At 36.9% G+C, this 23,107-nt stretch overlaps 1 protein-coding gene across 7 annotated transcripts in view; it reads left to right on the plus strand.

Annotated features, from left to right (window-relative positions):
* Ide (Insulin degrading metalloproteinase) overlaps positions 1 to 23,107 on the plus strand; it is a 442,696-nt gene that overhangs the window by 108,353 nt on the left and 311,236 nt on the right. For all 7 annotated transcript variants that reach the window (XM_089232551.1, XM_089232550.1, XM_089232552.1 and 4 more), the window contains 2 exons: positions 2,893 to 2,996; positions 3,491 to 3,660. In XM_089232551.1, coding sequence (XP_089088677.1) covers positions 2,893 to 2,996; positions 3,491 to 3,660 — 274 coding nt within the window. The remainder of the gene's footprint in view (positions 1 to 2,892; positions 2,997 to 3,490; positions 3,661 to 23,107) is intronic.

Consider the following 23,107-nt stretch of genomic DNA (forward strand, 5'->3'; position numbering starts at 1 on the left):
ATGTAATTTTAGAAATTTATGTTGCTTTTAGTAATGCAGCACCTACATTAATTTTTGTTTTTGAAAATGCAATCTCTAAGGAATTGACCAAACATGCACAAGAAATTGAAAAGTGACAAAAGAAACTGGGAGAACTCAGAAAAAGGGGTCTTTTCTACTTCTAAATCAAGCAAAATTTTGTTCCATAATAGAATCGCTAAATGTAAAAAGGGGTCATGTCACATTTTTTCAATTTTTATGTTTTGATGGATTTGTGTAATAGAGACACCAACGCATTGTTTTACGGTAAAATGGGTCAAGTCTCATCTCTAGATGCTGAGAAAAAACAGATGTTAAAAGTAAAAAGGTGTCGCGTCCAGGACATGACCCCTTTTTACATTTAGTTCTCAAGACTGCTAACAGGTGGCAGCAGGGTTTTCCTGTTGAGTTACCTTCGTAAGAAGGTTTTCTTCGTTTACATTGTTTTTGTTTTGTTGTTATTTGTTATTTATTGTGTTTTGTTTAAAACGTAGTAGTTTTTATTATGCAATTATGTTGTAATTATTAGTACAGAAAAGGAGCAAAAAATTTTATGATGCAATCATAGGAGCTAAAGAGCTTTGCCAAGAAAACAGTGATATTTTCTGTCTCTGTATTGACTATAAATATCCTTACCTTGGATTCCAGTGCAAGATATCTGCTATTTTAGACAGCTGAGTGTTAATACCTTCGGTATTCATAACCTAAGAGATGGTAAAATGAAATGTTTCGTTTATGACGAAACAAATGGAGGCAAAGGGCCTAATAAAGTTATGTTCTTTTTGAAAAAATATACTGATGGAGCTGAAGATGGAAAGATCTTGTAACTTTTTATGGACAACTGTGGAGGGCAGAATAATAACACATTGATGAGGTTTTTGATGTTCTTAGTAGAGTCTGAATGTTTTAAGGAAATTAAATTTCATTTCCCCATCAGAGGGCATTCTTTTTTACCGTGATAGGGATTTCGCCCTATAAAAATACTTATCAAGAAGAATGTGAGATTGTACACAGTGGACCAATATGTGATTTGATCAACCAGAATGCATCAAAGTTTACTGTACGCAATACGTCAATGGTATTGGCTCACGAATCTTCCCACTAAGAAAACTTGGTGTACCACTAATAATACTCCAAAGCAAAGCTTATTCCTCAAAACTTCCAATAACCAAAGTAAAAGGGATGACTTGAATAAAACAAAAAATACATCCCAATGGAGTATAACGATTTTTGGGACCAGATTTTTAGTGCACCAACCAATAACTCATTAGAGGCAACCGGAAGAGGAGTACTTTTGATCCCTGTCTAATAGAAAGTTTGTATAGTATAAAAAGCCTAAATAAAGTTTGTTTCAATGCGTACATTTGTTTATTTATGTGTTTTCCTGAGACTTTTCATTAGAGAATTGGGGCTCTAAAATGTTTAATTGTAAAAAAGGGTCACATGTCCATATCAGACTTTACTCTCTCGTGGCTATTCTTATGTAATAAAAATTTAAAATCCTCACTCAGGGCTTCATTAAATGCATTCCACAGACACTACAATTAAATTTTTTACTAAAAAAAAATTATTGGATAAGATGTACGTTTTTTGCCTCTCCTGAAAACTTTAGAAAATGTGACATGATCCCTTTTTACATTTAGCAATTCAGTTATTATTGACAATTTACTACTGTAAAGGGAACTTGAAATATTAATGGAAAAATCAGATTCAGAAATAATCGTGTTACATAAAATCAAGAGATAACTGACCAAAATGATTAAGATCAGACAGTTCAACTTATATCATCTGTAACCAATGCCTTGAAAGCTTTGATTGTTAGACGAAGGTCAGGGTGAGTAGGTGATGAAGAACTCTAAAGAATTGAGAATGAGGACTTACCAGGCTGTTAAGCCGTGGTCTGCTATTTCTTACTAATGTTTTGCCCACAGCTGTGGCAGGCATCTTCAGAGAAGAATCTGGAAGAGGTGAGTCCGGTATCAGACTCACCTCTGAAGATGCTGCCCAGCTGCAGGTGGAATGTCAGAAAGAAATAGTAGATCATGGCCTAACAATGTGGTACGCACTTATTCTCAATTAGATGCCAGCCGTAAAAGCCTATGCCAACTCATGTTTAAAGAACTTTCTATAAATTTTCAAATGATGTTGAGAACAGGGCTGTTGCTTAACCAAGACAACTCATGTAATAAATTCATATTGACCCTCTGGAAGGACACTTAGTCCCTTGGGGTCATAGACTGTCTGTACCATCGTCATGTTTGTAATTTTTTGTTTTCTGTTTTTCTCACTTGAATGCATTTTTCATGTGTTGTGTTCTATTAATTAAAAAAAAATTACAGACTCTGCCAGACAGACTAATCTAGGTCTTCAAGGATATGCAAGCATAAAATTTCCCTGAGAACTATTTGTTTAAGAACCATTAATGCATTATAATATGATTAATTTCCTTTTTTTTACACTTTCATTTATGATCATTAACAAATTTTTTAAGAATGATTTTAAAGCAAAATCTGCCATATGTTCCACTTGTCCCGCTTCTTTAGGCAAGTGGAACCAGTGACAACTAAAAAAAATGAATCTTGAAAAGGAGGACATTGAAGAAAATAGGTTCAAAACATCAGTCCTGAAAAAAAGAGCATGATTTAACAAGTTTACTACCATATTTTCAAGAAGTTTTGTTTACTTTCCTATTGTAGACGCTAGGTTGAATTTGCACCAATGAAATTAGCAATTCCAGTTACTCTCTGTTGTACCTTGTTTGATTTGATTTGAAATCCCCTGCATAATGAATGAAATAAAGTTGATACATTTTTATTTAAAGATGGCAACATCAATATAGACAAATTTATTTCCTCTTTGGTAATTTTTTTTCAGTTTCTAAGTCAGCATGGAGGCTCCAGCAATGCCTTCACAGCTTCTGATCATACTAACTATTATTTTGATGTTTCACCAGCGCACTTGGCAGGTGCTCTTGACAGGTAATATAATAATTTTGACTGATGGGTATTTTATAAAGTATTATTTTAATAAAAATTGAACATACATTTAAAAAAGTGAGACAAAAGAAAGGCCATGTAGCTGTTATGTCAATTCAAATGTGAGGGAGTTGGCAGTAAGATTGAAAAAAAAACTTAAATTATGTATCATAAATAATTAACTGGTTTCTCATTTGATTAATTGAGATGAATCAAATGAGACAAAATTAGCATAATTTATAACAATATTCTTCCTATTAGTGTTTTATTTTCACCCTCAATGCTATTGATATAGTGAATCTTTTTTTTTCTTCAGATATCAATAACAATACCATTTTATATAAATAAGAGTGGTACTAATATACATTTAATTTAATGGTCTCTAGAATTATATCAAATGTATGTTAGTATCAGTATCATATTTTATGAATGGGAATGCCATCAGTTAGGTTGTTATAAAATAGTAAATAATTATTATATTTGTTGTATTTTTCCAGGTTTGCTCAGTTCTTTATATGTCCACTGTTTACAGAAAGTGCAACTGACAGAGAAGTTAGTGCTGTCAATTCTGAGCACGAGAAAAATCTTCAAAATGATGCATGGCGACTTGATCAACTGGAAAAGTCTACCTCTAATGCAAAACATGATTATAGCAAGTTTGGATCTGGTAGGTTTTTTTATATTTTAAATAATGTGATCCCAACGTATTCATAAGGGATCAGTATGATCCTTCCAGGGAATGTGAATATACTTATAGTGAACGTATTAATTCAAAAATACAGCAAAATCTCCCAACAATGGCCACTACCGGGACCGTGAAAATGTGGCCGTTATTGGGAGAGGTAGTTTTATTTCTGGGAAAAAAAACTAAAATTTGCGATGCACGTACATTGCATGTGTAATGACAATTCATTCTGTAACTGATTACGATAGTTATATAATTAATTATATTAAAATATATGATTATATTTTGATAATATTATAATAATTGATTAATCCATCTACACCACTATTATGACATTCTAAAGTGCTTAGGTAAAACACAACAAATGAGAAAAACTGACATGGACGAAGACAATGTACCAGCAACCTCAAATAGTTCTTTGTGCACATTAGACCCTCAACTAGACCAGTGTTCCCCAAACTGGGCAATATCGCCCCCCTGGGGCTGATGGAATGATCCGAGGGGCAGTAGAAGCTATGGGTTTAGTATAAGATCCTATGGGTTAGCTTCAGTTGGGGACGATGAGAATAAAAAAATGGTGAAAAAGAGGCATGATGGAGCAAAAAGTTTTGGAAACTATGAGCTACACCTTTCCAGGGAGTTACTGAGTGCAATCCAATAGCTGAAGACATAGGCGCTGAAATACATTCTTGTTAAAAAAAGATTGACACATCCCTATCAAAACATTACATCATTACTTTACATTTCTATTCCTATTTGTGAGCGTCATTTCTTTTTGATGGAACCATCCCTTGGACTAGGGAGTGCTGTGAACTTGCATATCCCTCTAGTCGTTAAGAGTGCTGACAACCGGTCTCTTCTGTTCTCTCTTATATTATCTCTTCAAGATTTTATCCTCTCCATTACCTTCAATATACCCATCCAGCATTTGTACCAAAGAAAAGAAAGCATACATAATCTTTCCCCCCCATGAAGTTCGGGGAGCGGGAAATCTTCCTCTAGAATCAGCTTCAAAATTATTTTTCTCATAGCAATATGCATATTTTTTTCCCAACTCCATGTCCAAAGTGGGCGCTATTCAGAAGTCGTTTGGAAGTTTCTTGTAATGTTAAATCTATGGGCTCATTTGGTTCCAACAAAATGTGTCGTTGTTAGAAGATTACAGTTGTACGAAGATGGCCGTTAGAGGAGGTTTTACTGTATTATATTATAAAAAAAACATAATAAAAAAAAAATTAAATGAAAGTAAATAGACTGATCAAATAGTAGCTGATAGGGCTCAGATTTTTATGACAAGTCATATTTTGGGCATTTTCAGGCTATTGGTCAAATTTCAAGCATTTTTGCATGATCAGTCAAATTTTAGGAATTTTCAAGCAATAGATAATTTTTTTGGTGATTTTATCAGCGAAAATTTTAATCTGCAGGCATTTTTTTCAGTGATATAGTATGTACAGGGCATCCATAATTGAAAGATCATATTTTGAAGTAGCCTACAGGCAAAACCAGTCATCAGAAAAGTGGGAAATTTTGTGAAGGACTTCATGAAGTGATGGGAATTTGTTTCGGGGGGAAATTAGTTGCACATGTCACCACCAGAGGGCATTTCACTCTGAATATCTGTAGTAAACATGTAAATTTATGTGATGTCAAGAACTTTACCTGACCTGCCCTTACCAGCATTTCACACCATGTGCTGAACATTTCCCCCACACACACTTCGGTCAGTTGTGGAGCATGCCATCTTGCATGGTATCTGAAAATGATGGCCATCATGGGGGAACATGTTTTGTTGCAGTAACAATTGTAAAAGTGCTTAACAATTGTTAAAATTGTAAACGTTTGCCTAAATGTGCCATTTCATAATAAAACACCCTCTGGTGGTGACATGTGTAACTAATCCCCCCTCTTAAACAAATTCCCATCACTTCATGAAGTCCTCCACAAAATTTCACAATTTTCTGATGACTGGTTTTGGCTGTAGGCTACTTTAAAATAGGGTCTTTTAATTATGGATGCCCTGTACTCAGGTCTGTCTTAAGAGCATCATGGGCCCCCAGGCCAAGTGATTTTTCTGAGGCCCTACCTGGTTAATTCTAGAAAATTTCAACCAGATCTCATTTTTGTGGGGCCCCTCTTCTCTTGAGGCCCCTGGGCCCATGCTTTATGACGGCACTGCCTGTACTTATAATGAATTTTTTGTCTTTTTATTTCCTTTTCATGGGAAAAAAATTTTTAGTAGCCATTTCTATGTTCTTGGAAGTTCCTCTTACCATGTTTCTGAAGGAAAACTATGAATAGTCTGCTGAGCGAGTGCGAAAGATCATGTTTATTCGGACACTTGAAATCTTCACGTTTAATATATTTTCCCTCATGCTTAACACTTTAAGTAGCAAAGATGAAACATCTCATCTCATCTCCATAAAAGCTTCTTATTTTAGCATGACATGCCCAGATATTTTGTAAAAATGATTTTTCAATGGAGAACTTTTTCCAAACCCCTTAGTTTGCACCTGCTGAAAATCGAAAAGCCTACTTATATAACCTGTAGCATGTTTCGTTATTTTCTCATTTTTTCAATAAAACACATTTTTTCTCTCCCTAGCGAAAATTCACCAATAGTGGAAGATTAGCGATCATATCGAGGGAAGAGGAAAAGAGATCATTCTAGTTTGAGAGATTTTTTTAAAAATGTATTCTTGGTTTCAGAACAGGTTTTCGAGACGGTTTACTAAATGGAAATCTGGGATATATATGAGTTGATATTCGTCATTACAGTAGCCCGCTTCTTCCCACCTTGATGAAATCTGACTTTGTACCATTTTTAATTGTTTTTATTGCCCATTTCCATTTTAGACATTTAATTCTTTGCATGAAATCATATACCTTTGTTTAGTTCCTTATCTAAGTGATTCGTTTTCTGTTTCTCCTTGTGATGCCTAGCATACATCTTTCCATGCTTCTCTGTGTTGTCTATAGCCTTTGTATCATCTTGCTTGTGAATGTCCATGTTTCAGCTCCATAAGTCAGTCAGGGGTGGGAACTCTGCGCCAATTGCGCCGCACTGTGCCAAAATTAGCATCTTGCGCCCCACCTGCTCCAATAGTGTATTTTTGAATTTTTCTGCACCAAATAGCCGAAATAGCAAACTTTGCCTCAGTATGCCTGGAATTTCGAAAAGAACACCAAAAAATTTTTGTTCCTGCTTGCTGCAAAATGATTCTTTGCAAGAAGAGCGTGTTTATTCCTCTGTACTTTTCAGCACCACCTCCTCCCATCTTCTGTAGTCATGCTATCTCATGACCTTGAAAAAATAGTGGTCTCTGTTGGAAAGTAGTTTGACTACACTGTAAATTACACTGTTTGGGAAAAAACTCGCAGGCTAATCATGTGTGCTTTTCAGATTTTGTAAAGCACTACAGAGATATTTTTTACATTTGAATGAAAACTTTCGATCAAAAAATATTTAATTTTTATTTACCCTTCGCAACTTCACCCCAAGAAAGTTTTTTTAAAGTGCTACAAGCATGTTGAACCAATAATCCATTTGGTACCTCACTGAAAGAGTTGCCATAAATCCAGAAAAGTTTGTGAAATTAGAGAGAAGGTAGCAGATTTTTTTAAAAATCAATTTCCGAGTTTTCCCTGCAAGTTCCCGCGCTCAACTTTGACCCTGAAAATCGGATTGGAATAACTGCGGCCCCTTATTTAAAATATCTGCCCCCCTCATCGGCCTTTCCATCGCGAAACCCAGATAATAACCGTGATTATACTGCTGAAGATGGTTTGCAATGGTCTTTCAGCTTTAAAGCGCAAATGTGAATCAGTTTCCGTTTCAAAGAAAAGAAAAAAAATCACTGCTGCAAACAGCAGAAATTGCTATACTCGATTGTCATTGTGTCAAATCCCGATGTTTTGTGAAAAAAAATTTCATTCCGCGAGTAAAAGAGCAAGTCCGCAGAATTATGAATGCTAATTTAACAACTTTGCAGAATAATAATAATGTTTAGAAGACACCAACGAATAAGGCAAATACACAAAAAATAATAAAAGAAATAATAAATAATAAAAATATAATATAATAAAAATAATAAAAAACTTTGGTTTCATGCCCCCTAAGGATGCTATACCGCAGAATAAACAATGGGGCATTTATTACATTCCATGTGGTGATTGCTCTCTTGGTTATATAGGACAGACAAGGAGACCCATAAAAGCAAGATTAAATGAATACGCTTGCTATGTTAAGAATCAGGAATGTGAAAAATCGACCATCGCCGCTCACTGTTGGCAAGAAGGCCACAAATTCAAATTTCAAGAAGCGAGAGTTTTTCACAAAGTCATGTCCACAGTTGATCTAGATTTCTACGAAGGCACATATATTCGGGCCTTCAAAAACATACTAGTAAACGATAATAAATCTACACCCCCGATCGCAACACCATGGCTTAAATTCATTTTGAGCGGGAATTACAAGAAAATTTGAATGGACCAATCGGATAGCACTATTCCGCAAAGGTCCAATCAGGACGCTGCATTAGTATCTCACTCACGCTCACAGCTTCATTCTGACCACGACGTTTGAAGTGAACAGACGTACTTCTTCCGCTGAGCAACCGAGCGTGAAGATTTGGTATTCAACCCAAATGGGAAACTCGGTCAGCGAAACTAGTGGTTAAATTTTTCCTCTGAAGACGGCACCCATTGGTGTTGAAATGCATTAGGACTTTTATTATTTTTTGTGTATTTGCCTTATTCGTTGGTGTCTTCTAAATATTCTTGGACAAAGTGGATCAACTCTTCTATAATAATAATGATTGTTAAATCGCCAAATAATGAGTGTTAAATCATCAATATCGCCAAATAACGAGTGTCAAATTGCCAATATTGCCAAATAACAAGTGTCAAATTGCCAATCTTGTCAAATAACGAGTGCTGAATCGCCTAACATCACGTTGAATCTTCCGAATTTTTTTCCCATTTTGTAACAATTTCTTTCTGAGTATGAAAAAAATTCAAAACTCTCTTTTGGAGAAAATATTTAGCCTATTTAAATTGCTGCTGTTCCAAACAGCAAATAGTGCCCTCAGTAAGCAAAAAGTATGTATGTGCATCTTAAATAGACTAGTGTGAAAAATTTTATGACAGCCGTTCTTTCAAACAAGGTGTCAAAAGCCTGAAACACCAAAAACAATTGTTCCTTGTGTGTCTCTATGAGTTCCTTGATTGTTTGGATGTGATCCATTATACTAAATCCACTTCAAAATCCTGCTTATTCTTTTGATTGAGTTTCATCCAATTTGGATTTAATCCTATATGTCAGCACATATTGGTGAAGATTTTCTAAATTACTGATAATAGACTGATTGGTCGATAATTCTTGACATCCTCTTTTTCTACTTCTACTACTACCTCTACTTCTTTATGGTTGTCTTTTAGAATAAAACAACCATAAGTATTCTATATGGGCATTGTATGATATTTATCACGTGTATATATTGTTTATAATTTTTGTTAATTGCATTTTTAATTGGGTTGCTGTATTTTTGAAATATATGACATCCATATTTTTATGGCCATCTTTTTCTCAGCCACCTCGTTGGGCGTTTTGCCTGTTGTGGCATTGTATTTGTATTTTCACCCCTTTTTGTAAAGAACCATCATTGCGCTATTCCAATCCTCAGGCACATCCGATTTTGGGAGACAGTTTGTGAACAAAGCAGTTAGCATACTGGCAAATTCTTCTCTTGCTTTTTTAATAATGTCTATTGAAATCCCATCTTCACCTGGGCATTTCCCTTTTTTCATACATCTTATAGCCTTGTAAACTTCCTCTTTCAGCACAAGTGCTACTTGTACAAATTCAGCTAAATTTTTTTTTTCTTCCTGCTCCCTTTCCTCTATTCTGATCCTGTTCTCTTTATGTTTGTATAGAGTATTATAAAATTTTTCAACAATACTAATAATTTCATTTCCATCTTTCCTTTTTAGTGCAAAAATTTCCTTTCTCTCAACACACAGTTTTCGTTTTGCTGATTTTAAGCTCCTATTATCTTCCAGTGCTTTCTTTAAATTCAGTGCTCTTCACAATTAAATTTCCTGACATCTTTTGTAATCCACTTTTGTACCGTCTTACAAAGTTCTGCTTATTCCACTTTTGATTCAGGGTCATTGTTTTTAATCTGAAATTCTCTCTGGTCTTGCATCAGTTTTTTGTTTCTTCTGTTATTTTTTTCACTGGTTTGATTTCTTTTTCTCCAGCGACTTCTTTTGCTACTTCTTTTAGGGTAGTGGTTAAAGTTCTGTTCATCGTGGTGACATCTTGTCCATCTCCAGTGGTGTTATATAGCAAATCACGTTGGTTCTTCAGCTCTAACTGGAATTTATAATGATGTTCTTGAAGCTTTGCCTTATCGATGGCAATTTTTCATAATTCTATTTTTCATAAGTTTTGCTCTTTCCATTCTAGTGTTAAACAGTATTCTACATCTCACTAGTCAATGATCACTTCCTGTATTGAATTTGTTGAGAACACTGCAGTTTTGGATCATATGCTTCTTATTTCATAGGATGTAGTCGATTTCACTTGTTGTGCCGTTTGGGCTTCTCCAGGTCCATTTTGTTTGGGGTTTCTTCTTAAAAAACGAATTCATGATGCATAACTGTTCACTCTCTGCAAATTTGACGAGTCTGTTTCCTCTGTCATTTTGCACACCATAACCATGACTTCCAACTGAACATTCACCATTTCTTCTCTCTCTAATTTTGGCAGTGAAGTCACTATTTTGATATGATGGTTTCCTTTACTATCCAAATACATATGTTGTTAACTATATAAACATAATTAGCTTTCTACAATTAAGTGACACAGCATGAAATATAGGTACAGATACGAAAAATGATTCAATCATTTATGCTATATATATATATGCTATTAAAATGTAGCATATATAATACAAAATATATATATAATGTCACGGTAAACATGATAATCCAGTAATTAGTTGTAATTGTCAGTTATCATTGATTTTTGATAATAACTGGCGGCAAATAATTAAACACAAGTTTTTATATTCTATCACCATGTGTAAATCAAATGTGGAATGAAACATATAGCAAATAAAAAATTGGAAATTTATTCTCAAGCATTATCTTATCAAAAAAAAACTACAGCATTATGTATAATACAACTTGTATAATGGGCACATAATAATATATCATAGCTGCCAAGTCTCCCGAATTTTTCGGGAATCTCCCGAATTTTATCTTCATCGCTCGATCTCCCGAAAAGTTCTTAAATCTCCCGAATTTTTACGAAAATCCTTAATTGTCCCTAAAAATTCCCTACTTCATTAAAAAAATCCCCGCTTATGAAAACAATCCCTAAGGAATTTCTTGTGGGGCATGAAGCCTCTTTTTTTCCCTTTCGAAATGACGTCACACGTCGTAAATGGGGAAATTCCCTTTTTAAGGAAGTTTTACAAACCCTCTGATGGTAACAAGAAAGCTGTTTATCTTATCGTGAGGGAAATGGCTTAGCAGCCAATAGTCCTGGATAATAATTGAAGATTATGGTGATGCACATGTGGTCAAAATTTCTTTTGTTGAAGTTACGTACGTGCGATATAACAAAGCATGAATAATGATAAGCAAAAACATATTTAATCAATTTTAAAGATACTTATTCCGATGAATTTCCTTTCATCAAACGTTCCAGAAAAGGGCCGACTTTTCCTTTTTGTACAAGTTGTGTTACGGACATAAACATCATTCGCGCAGAATGTTTGTTCACAGCGTTTCTGATTGAAAACAATATTTGTTTTTACATCATTGAAGTTTTGACCTCCAATTTCACTTTTTTTTTGCGTAGGAATTTTATTCCCAAGGGTTTAACTTCCATGTGTGTAAAATCCCTATTTTAATTTGACTTCAGTTTTTGAGTAGGGATTTTATTCCCTACGCTTCAACTTTTATGTTTGGAAAATCCCTATTTTATTTGGAAAAATCCCTATTGTATTTATTAGGGAGTGGTTTTAGCATAAAATACGGGTGCGCGCGAAAATCTCCCGAATTTTCATTTTCAAAAGTTGGCAGCTATGATATATGATTCCAAATAAATTGCTAGCGAACTATATAATGCCGAATTATCATAAGCGTGGACTTATATCTGGTCCATGAGCCCGTGCCCACTCAATATTTGCCACAATCTTGATAACACCTATAAAAATATTGGGCCCCACCCCACAATATTTCCAATAACTTCACGCATATCTTTCCATGATATCTTTCACATGATATCTTTTCCAAATTTGATAACGCACAGTCAGTTGTAAATCCTCTCTCTGCGAAATTTTCTTATGTACTATCTCTCAAGCAAAGACAAGCATAGAAAAAAAAGGAAAAAGAAGATTTCGTGTGAAAAACATGTTTTTATCTACTTATACAAAAAATTCTCAAGGTTACATTCTTATCTCAAATTGGCGCAAATACTTTGCAAGCAAAAAAATGATGTTTGTATTTCTTCCGTAGAACTTCCGACGTAATATTGCGTTAGTAATACTGGATGGGTTAAAAAAGATATGGAATTTTTGGGAGGGGGTAGTTTTAGGGATTTCTAATTGCCCCCTAAAGGGTTAAATACAGGGATTGTTGTCGAAAAGGGACAGACTTGGTTTTGCCGCTGTAATACTGTTTATTTGCATAAAATTTTGAAGTAAATTTTTTTTCTCTCTAAATATGCCATTCCCTCAAGTTTGGTAGTTGCCTCACTTTTTACTCTTCCTGTAATTCTGGTGGTGCCTGAAGTTGAGTGTTTGGAGTAAAAATTATGGAATTTTCACCTACAACACTGCGCGGATATTCAAGTTTATACTCAATTTAAAATGCAGGTGACAGAACTAACTTCTAGCTCTAGCACAATATTAGATACGCACGCAAAATGTTAAGTATATTAGGTATTAGTTAGGGGTGTAGACATACACACCCTTTCGGCACAACTCATTTATCTCTGAAAGGGGGTAACATGGTACTCAATTGCCCAATGACAGTAGACCAGAGTTTTACTCAGTTTGCAAGAAGAACTAATGATACCACTGTATCTATATTACATGATGATCTAGAATCCTTCGTAAATTCCACCTTCTCATTAATTTTTTTAATTTTTAGGACCTCTCTGCTACCAGAAACTACCCGAAGTACCCACTGGCGTTCTGGTCAGTTACGTTTGCCAAGTCTAGCAGGCGGGCTGGGGTCTCCCAGCTGTTGGACGAGAGAGGTCGGGCTACTGATGTCCTATCTAAATTCCATTTACACTTGTGTGGGGAATCCTGGGATTCACTATGTTACCTTCCTTTCTGAAGATCGCCAGTGGGAGCCCCGCGATGAGTTGTCGCCCACCTCAGTTAAAGAAAATGTAATAAATGTGAAATATATTTTTAATTTAGAAAATATCAGGAAATATATTTATACTTAAAATTAGCGTAATATTTACCTTCATGCCAAAGTAGGGAATTAGTTTCAGCTACATCCTGTGATTCTTGCATCCATAATATAAGTCACAAGTAAACTCGATGAAACATTGACAATTTCCAGATTAAGTGGTTTATTAAAGTCAAAAACACAATTGAATTAAGTTATAATACATTAATTCAAATATCATTAAACAAGAATAGCCATGATCTCAATGAATAAGATATGAACAGGTTTCACCCACTTATGCTGTCAACTATCCACAGAGACTATTAAGGTCTAGCTGACTTTTCAGGGAATCAGACCGGGTATGGTGAGCAATTCAACCTGATCGGCTGAAGATCATGATCTCAGTTCGTGAATCAGCACATTGATGACGTGGCACACACCATCAGCGGGAAGATCACAGTTCATGATTCAGCACATCAAGATGTAGCCCGCCAATACACCACACATTAATAGACAGGAAGACGACACACAGAAAATGATTTCATCACATGAGGAAGATGACGCCATCACTTTTCGTTTTAAGCTTTTTTGAGCATCCTGGAACACCGTACTGCAGACATGCAGACGTAAATCATATTACGATAATCATCCCTCACATCTAACACTTTGCCTGATTAGAAATATACAAACTCCTCAGACTAGATGAGTAAAATCATCATTAGAAGACAACCACTATCCGGACCAGCCGGAGTAGTTTTAAGCTCATTAGGAATAGTCACACATTTTAGCGATTAACACAACATCGTAGGTTGTTAATAAATTATAGTGAAGAGCCTCAAGGCTGCTCTTAGCACAGCTGGATGAACGAAGAAGAAAAGCCATGATGTGATGTCTAGCCGGACTATTTGTAGTGGAGGTGAGCAGGTTTATTCTCGGACTCAGCGTAGGAAGAAATTTATGACGTCATTCAGATAATTTGGATACAGACATGTGTCATTGAGTTATATTCAACATTATTACGTTTTGGTGGCAACAGTTTCAACAAGATGGTGGAAGTTGACCAGGCCCTCCCCATGTTGTTTACATGGCTATTTAATTTTGAGATCATGGAACCTATTAAGACGAGCGGAAGCCCGCGGGTACCTCTGACCGTGAGATAAGGTATTTAAAAATAAAACATATTTTCACTATATTTATTTATAAATATCAACACAATAAAATATCACAACATTATGCATAAATAAGAAATATAACAAAGCAATTCTCGTGACTTGACCGGATCCTCTCCTGGGGGCCACTTAGTGTTAATGGAACATGTGAGCCCCTAGTGCGATATGTTACACCAATGGTGTGCCATGGACCACTTTATGGTCAATAATGTCATAAAAATATGCAATCTACAATAGGCCTAATGCTGTAGACCCCCGCCAGGTCTTCAATGTTTACATTTTTATCTTGTCAGATTCTGAGTGTCATCATTGTGCAGTACTGTTTTGTATAGTAAAAGTATGCAAATAAGATTTTGTCTGTCAAAAAATATTATGCTAATTACAGTGCCATCAAGTCTCGAAGCTGATTGGTTCCAGTGATAGTGTGAGAGGGGGAATTTCTCTTTATATACCAGCAGTGTGCTGTATACAGTCACATTTCATACCACTTTATTTTGTGATCTCTTAGAGCCGTGTGGTGAGTCACATTCCAGCATATCCAGCATTCTTTTGGAGCCATGCATTAATAATCCAGCAGCATGCTTCGGCACCTTCCGATCCGCTGAGTCGTTGTACTTCTCCTCCTGGTGGCATCTCTCTGCCTGTGCAGAAGTAGACTGGAAGGTAATGGTTTCCGTGTAAAAGCTTGTATCAGCAAGCTTGTAAGACGTATTACATCTTCCCTGGACTTTCTCACAATGCTATTCTGGTGGGACTCACATAGCTGGGAAATGTTCAAGAGCAATGTCCCTGCATACAACCCAGGTTCTGATCTAGAGAATTGGTGCAAGAGGTACACATTGAAAGAGAGTAATGATTCAAATACATTTTAAGTTTAACAAAATTAATTTATTAACGTTTTAAACAAAATTATTCGGATAAAGATTAGCAATATAACAAACATTCAAAAGTCTTCTCATACCCATAGTAATAGTCTACTTCTTCATGTTGATAGTCCATTCATACTGGTGGAGCAATAGCTGAAGAACGATGGTACTCGGCTCATGTAAGGCATGATGTCATTAACCTTGAAGGAAGTGAGCAAAAGTTACGATCCGATGATCTGGAGACCCAATGTGGCAAACGGGCTTGGCACGTCAGGACCACAATGATTGTTTAGAAGTACAACAAGTTCATGATCCCGCGATGTGGAGACCCAATTCAGCAGGTAAGTGTGGCGTATCGGGAAGGCTGTCAACAAGAGCCGACGATCAACAGCAAGTGGTTCACCAGTTGTTTTGAAGCATAAGCAGAGTGAGAAGATTTGAAGAACCGGAACCAGCCGGTGATGTATGCCTTGCACAAGTGATAATTGGATAGAAACTATGGCATTAAAATTTTAGCCCGATGGGTAGCTCTCCAAGAGCCGATCTCAAACCATGTTAGTAACTGTGGATGGACAAACAGAAGTGACCTGATCATCAGGTCTCCGGGTATTTATACCTAAAAAAGGAAGTATGGCACTATCCAACTCCAGGGATCGACCATTTAAGAAAAATATATTAACCGACCGATGAATCTGCATGTAGATATATGTGTGAAAAAAATCCTTTCCAAAACTGTTCTGAACGTAGAAACACAAGGCAGAATATCTGCTCTTGAACGGCTCTGAACGTATATCTCCGTATTTTCCTTCCCCCTCAACCTCTTTGTTAAAACATAACGAGGATGGGCTAGGATATGCCTCTCCCCTTTCTTCACGCGAACACTCCCGAAGGGATTAAGCCCCACGGTACTGTGCAAGACAAGTGTAAGAATTTCTGTCACCACATTGTGTCTGTGGTCAACTTCGAAAGTCAATAATTCTTTGCGGCGTACAACATGTTTTGAATAGCACAATCGGAATCTTGAAAAAAAAAAGTATATTTATCTTCAGTCTTTGTTTTGGAAATCCTAAGTGGTTTTCAGGAATGAAAGAGATGTTTTCCTCCCTTTTTTTCATTACAAATATTACCGTTGCCAAGAAAGACTCTTTTTCAGCATAGACTGATTCCAGCCCAGTTGTCCGAAATTCTGGCTTTTGCAGGTCCCTATATATCAGTGGTTCTCAACCTTTGGAAGCCTGCGGCCCGGTTGATTTCTTTTTTGCGACTGGAAGACATGGCCATACACACGACTGATAGGAAATAAATGGGTAAAAATGAAACGGTAAACCACTTATGGCCCAGTTTGACTGATGTCAAGGCCCGGCACCGGGTCGCGACCCGGTTGTTGAGAAACACTGCTATACATCTTTATATCGGTCCCTATGATTCTGGGTCATCGCCGCGTTGGCGTATTTTTTTTTGTGATAATTATGGCCATTTATAATTGGCCATAGTTAACCATAATGATTATGGTTAGCTATGGCAACTCTAACGATCAAAGGAATCTGAATATTGATATATAGCATAGGCACCGGAACCATTTTAGCATCCTCCCCAATAAATTTTGTAAGAGGGCTAAGCCCTCCCCCAATAATTTCTAAAAAAATAATATAATTCACCTTCCCACTCCTGCGTACTCGCTTGAATCCCGTATATACGGGACGACCAACAACTTTCAGTCCCCCAATGTTTTCTTCATGTCGGTGCCTCTGATATAAAAGCCTGAATTTCAGATATTGGCAGGCTCAGCTGCGCTTTCCTCGAATTGACAAACTTCGGGCTTTGGCAGCAACATATCTATTATACTTGAATGTGCGGAATTCTTTTTATTTTTGAGAAGCAAAATCTGACACTAAACGATATCAACCGCAGTACAAATGAATGTCGAATACTGTGTGCAATTGTGATACTCTAGCTTTTTCAGAGTACTCCACTCCCATCAGAGCTTTTTTTATTTTTAAGTTTTCTTATTTAGATCAGTGGTACTCAATCTGGGGCCATATGGGCCCCCTTGTGGTCCTGGGATATTTTAATGCTTCTAAGGGTGAAAATCAGATGAAAGGAGAGCCACGACAAGTGGTAAAGGGGCCATAGAGAGCTGTGAAGAAATAAAGCTTTCAAGTGAATTATGTTAGGAAAAATCTAACTACTTTCACAATTCAGCAGAGCTATTTGTAGAACCAGGGTCATACTTACCCATGAGTCCATGTAAGCATGATCCAGGGCTTCATATCGTGGCTTACATGATGTAATCTGATGCGATGATTTTCGAATTTAAGTTTATATATAATACACATATAAACTTACATTTGAAATCATCACATCAGATCGTAACTTGTTACTTCCGGCTAAGCATGGGACCCTAGAACATCATCTTTGTCCAGGGACCTATTACGTGAGACGGCCATGCATAAATTCCCCTCGAGAAGGAAGCTTGCTGAACTCTAGCCCAGGATAGGCGCGGAACCAGGGTAATGATGTATAGGGAGGTTTCATTTATTGTGTAGGTTCGGTGGTCATCCTGTATTTTACGAAGACATATTTTCCCATATAATTCAGAGTTTGGCAGGGATCATCCCACACCTGGATCCACACCGGGCCCATTGGTCCAGAGATTGATGTTATTTATAACATTTTTGAAATGCATAAATTTAGTTTTGATTAAATTTAATTGGAAAGGGTCCCTCTTGGATAATGGGGGGCAGATAAGACAGAGGGCTAAGAGTAAAAAAATATTGTCCAAAGAAGGTCATGGGCTGAAAAAGGTTGAGAAACACTGATTTAGATGACCGTACTTTTTTTGAACATCCCCGAAATAACTCACTATACTTAACTCCTACTTGATGAATTCTGCAATCGGGCACCAATAAAACAAACTCCTATTTAACAAATTTTACCATCCTACCCTGATATAGGGTATCATGCATAATCACCGGTAAAAAGGATAAATTTCAAATATCTGTCATATTTGCCTGCTTCACCTTGGAACTATTGTATGGGCCTAATCACCGGTAAAGTGGAACGCATTTATCAAATTTTCCAACAACATTTGAATGTTGTGCATAATCACCAGAAAAAAAAAATATATATTGAAATTTATCAAAGGAACAGCGACTTTGCATAATCATTGTAATATATGCAGAAGAGTATTTACAGAGGGGTAAACAGGCTATAGCCCAGGAGGGCAAGTTCGAAGGGGCTGTAAATTTACAGAATGAGTGAGATAAAAATGCGAGAAAAGTGACAAAACCACAAATCTGTCTCTACCTAGAGAGCAGGGACCAAGTGAGCGATCGAAAGAAAGACCTAGAGAGTATGAAAGCTTAAAAGAGGGAACAGGTCAGTGCGTGACTATAAGAGTGACCCAGAGTATGTACTTGCGAGTGTACGTCAGCAGGGCCATAACTAGTAGACGGGTCTAGTGACCCGGACGCTGAACCAGAATGGGTGCCGAATTCACCCTTGAACTGCTTCTGCATGCAAAGGGTGCCAAAATTCCGGCTTGCCCCGGGTGACAAATTATCTAGTTGCGGCCCTGTACGTGAGAGTGTACAGTGTGAAAGCATGTGAGAAACTAAAAGATTATGCTCGAATACATAGGGACTAGGTGAGTATGTGACCAATAAAGCATGCCCCCCCCCAAGAGTGGGGCTGACAGACCTCCCGTCTGGGCGTTTTTGCTTTTCACACTATAAATTCACTATAGAGGGGCCCGTGAAAATTCTGGTCTGGGGTCCTACTGCAGGATGTGGGGGCCATGCAAAAGAGTTACCTAGACAGTTTGCAAGTATGTAAGGCAGTGATTCCCAACGTGGGCGTTAACGCCTTCTTGGGGGCGATGGAAAGTTTCAGGGGGGTGGTAGAAGTTGCGGGTGTAGCATAGGATCCTATATGGGTTAGATTGCGTTGGAGGCGATGGAAGGAAAAAATTTCTGAAGAAGAGGGAGAAATTTCTGAAGTGACGGGCCAAAAAAGGTTGGGAAACTATGATGTAAGGGATCAAAACAGTGTGCAAGTACAGTATGTGAATAACATAGAGAGAGAGGAGTCAGGTGAGTGAGTGACCAAGAGAATGACCTGGAGAGTATGTAAATATGAAATTCATTTTGATAAGCAACATTAGTGAGGGACCAAACGAGTGAACAAAAGAACAAGAGTGACCTAAAGCGTGAGGGACTAGGCCAGTGTTTGATCAAAAGAGTGACAGAGAGCGTGCAAGTATATGAATGGCTGAAACTGTGGCTAGTAAGCAAGGAATGAGATGAGGTCAATGAGTGACCAATTGAAAGATTGACCATCAAGATTAGGGTATGAAAGCATGTGAGCTACCAAAAGAGTAATTTAGAGAGAGAGAGAGAGATGCATGGAGAGGGTGGAAAAGTGAGCTGTAGCCAAGAGCGACAAATCAGTGGTAAAAAAAATTAGACTAGAATAAGAGAACAGAGACTAGAATAGAAGAGCGGCAAAATTCGTACAGTGTACAGCCCACTTGACGGCAAAATTGTGAATCTGCCTCCGAACATTTTTTCCGAAACAATGTGCTTGATTATAATGTTTTTATTTTTATTGATTTTATTGCCAGCAAACCTAAATAAATTGTTATAAAAGTAATGAAAAAAGTATCTTTGTTAGTAATGAATGCTTCATTGCTTTAACTTTTTATGAACGAAGACTTTTTTCTGCTTGAAATGGATAAAATATTACTGTGGGGAATGCTCACATTAATACAACTAAAAGGGATACTAAGATGGTTTAATCCACTGATCTTCATTAAATAAGAAACAAAATAATACAACAAAAACGTCAGTGTGGGAGGCCACGTCTGGTCTCACCCACGTACACGTCGACGTCTGCGTCTCTCAACTCCGTATACATCGTCAGAGGGCGCTCGTATCTTACCGTGAAAGATAGGACGTCTTCCTTCCTACATCGGCCATTCTGATCTGTAGCATGTGCAATACTTATACATATAATGTACGCACATATAAGCAAATAGACAAAAACTTGCCAGGGAAAAAAAATGGACATCAAAAAATTAAAAAAATTTCGGCATAATATGGTTAAACGGCAATAATAATTATAATAAAAGGCATATTAGAAATAATAATCACTAAGCACATCCGCAAACAAAAAAAAAATATTGACTCATAACTAAAAATTAAAACACGCAAAAATAAAAATCAGCGACAAAAACACACCATGAGAAAAATTATCGAAAAATAGAAAACACGCTGAAAGAAGAAAATATATGTACACAAACGCACAAAAAAAATATTACGTAAGTTTTGAAATAACACGTCTATTGAAAAATGATAATACGCCTAATCATGAAATAATACGCTCATAATCATAATAATCATCTATCATTCATGGAAATGCGAAATCAATAGGATCATGAATAAAAAATATCAATCGCATTAAAATGAAAAAGAAAGGAGAAAAAAAATATATACACAATAAAATCAAAAAGTGAAATATTCATATTATTGTGACAACGTCGTTCAGTTTGCATTTGAGTGGAGGTCTTCTACGATAGTTATACGTCTTTCTAACTTTTGACATATGTTTGAAGTTTTTGTTGGACGTCGGCAGATGTCCAAGGTGATTGATATTGTAGGTGTTCAAAGGGGTATCGTCTTTTTGATGGGGATGCAAACTACTCGGTTTGACAGTCTTTCGGTTAGCTTTTCGGGCAGCTTGATGAACACTGTTGGATATCCGAAAAGTTTTAGCAACGGCCAAAATTACAACGAAGAGGTATGCTGCAACACTTATATATGAGAAATATTTTAGAGATAATAGCAAAAGTAACACCAACACAAACACTATAGCACTTTCTTTGACATCTGTCCAATGCACCAATTCGGCAACTAGAGAGAAGAAACAGCAACAACTTTCATCATCAGTGTTGTTATCAGGTTCAGCTTCCATGACGTCGGATGCTGTTGAATGTTTCACCACCTTCTCGTCATCGGTGTTGACCATATGCGCAACCAGCTTATCGCACACAGGAATCATCTGTTTCTCATCATCAATATCGCCTTCAAGCAAATCGAAGAATTGTTCCTCATCAATATCACGTTCGATGAAAGGCTCTCTGGGAGAATGGCACATCGGTTTGTCGTCTGTGACCATGATGCAAAGTTCAGCATTCGTAGTTTCGGTTTTAGTAGCCACATCAGATGGAAATAATTGGTTACCGTCAGTTTGGGTTTCTTTCGAGACTAAGGGCGAAATGTAAATTTTAGGGTTTTCTTCAAGTATCGCATAAACGAGTGGTTTATGTGCATCGTCAGACGTCTGCTTCTGAAGATTGGAAAATATCACACCATCGGGTGTAATAGTAAGTTCGGCTTGGTTTATGACATCACATCCTAGGATAACATCAAATATCATGGAGGGATTCGGCACAACGTGTATCTGAGCAGTAAGTTTCTGATCGTCAATGGAAATCGTCGTTTGAAAATAACCAATGACACAAATTTTTGAATAACCAAATCCAGTTAGAACACTAATATTCGTTGTTAGCTTTGGTGATCCCAGATGGATCCACGCATTTTCTTTCATGAGAGTCATTTTACTTCCTGTATCAACTAGACATTTTATTTTAGCACCCATGATTCGAACATCTTTACACATTTGATCTAGCGGGGTAGCTTGGTAGATATTATTTACGTCAGTGCCATTATGCAAGGATTTTTGAATGGTTTGTGGACACGTGTCAGATTTATGACCAAATTCAGAACAGGAAATACACTTTGGTCCTCGATGTTTCTCTGGACATAGTCTAGAAGACATAGTCATTGCAATTAAAACACGTGATCTGCTTCGATTGCCTAGGTGTATGAAAGTTTTCGAAATTCGGGTTTGACTTTTGACTGCTTAATTTCGGGTCATGCTTGTGGAACCAATTGTTTACGTCACGAGGATTTTTAGTATCATTAGTTGAATGATGAAATACAGTCGAGGATCGGCTACGGCTTGATTCATTAAAGACTTTTTCATACATCATTAATTTTGTTTTGAATTCGGCAATCGTCTGGCACCCATAGAGTAGAAATTTATTTGCCGGTAAATCAGAAATACCGTTTATGCAATAGTCTATAATCGACGCATCATCGATAATACCATTGCCATGGCTAGCTAATTCTCGAATAGCTATAAAATATTCGGAAAGGGTTTCTGACGGATGCATTTTCCGTTGTTGAAGTCGTCTGTGCAATTCGGCACTGTTTATCTTCATGCTAAATTCCTCAAGTAGTGCTCCCTTTAATGTTTTCCATGTCGTTAGCCCTCTTTGAGACTGGACGAACATTTTCGCGGGGCCTACAAGGTTTCGTTTCACCAGTATGATTTTTTGTTGTTCAGTTAGGGAGGGAAAAAGTGAAAAATTCTCCTCCACGTCCCTGATGAAAGCATTCACACCATATGTATCTTTCCCCGAGAAAGACCTCATAGTCTCTTTCAAGTCATTCAAAACCAGCCAATAACTTCCATCTTGACAGCTTTGATGGTTTTCGAAGGGAGGGTTCGGAATCGTCGTCACAACAGCATTTTTGTTTACATGCTGGAGATCCCGTAGGGTGAACGAGTCTCTGTTCTGCTTAGCGTGAGGGTGGATATGTATTGGGGTCACGTCCGTGTGCAGTGGGTGTTCTTTTTCCTTTCCATGAACTGAAGCCTGCAATATGGAGGTTTTGGCGTCATCATCATCATCACTGTCATCCTCTGAAGAATTATTATTACTATTATAATTGTGAAAGTCTTGCACATTCGACAAAAAATTAAAAATTTCGTCGCAAATCTGTTCCTTTGTTTCTGGGATTTCCAAATGCAGGGCATTTCCTGCTGAAATTAACTGACACAAATTAAATGATTCTACGACTATGTTTTTTCTTTCGGGAACATAAACATTCCAAGGAAATCCCTTGAAAGCTC

This window comes from Pholcus phalangioides, unplaced genomic scaffold (genome assembly GCF_987345545.1).
Source record: "Pholcus phalangioides strain wild (caught in Gottingen) unplaced genomic scaffold, Ppha-v1.0 ptg000007l_1, whole genome shotgun sequence".
NCBI classification, from domain to species: Eukaryota; Metazoa; Arthropoda; class Arachnida; order Araneae; family Pholcidae; genus Pholcus; species Pholcus phalangioides.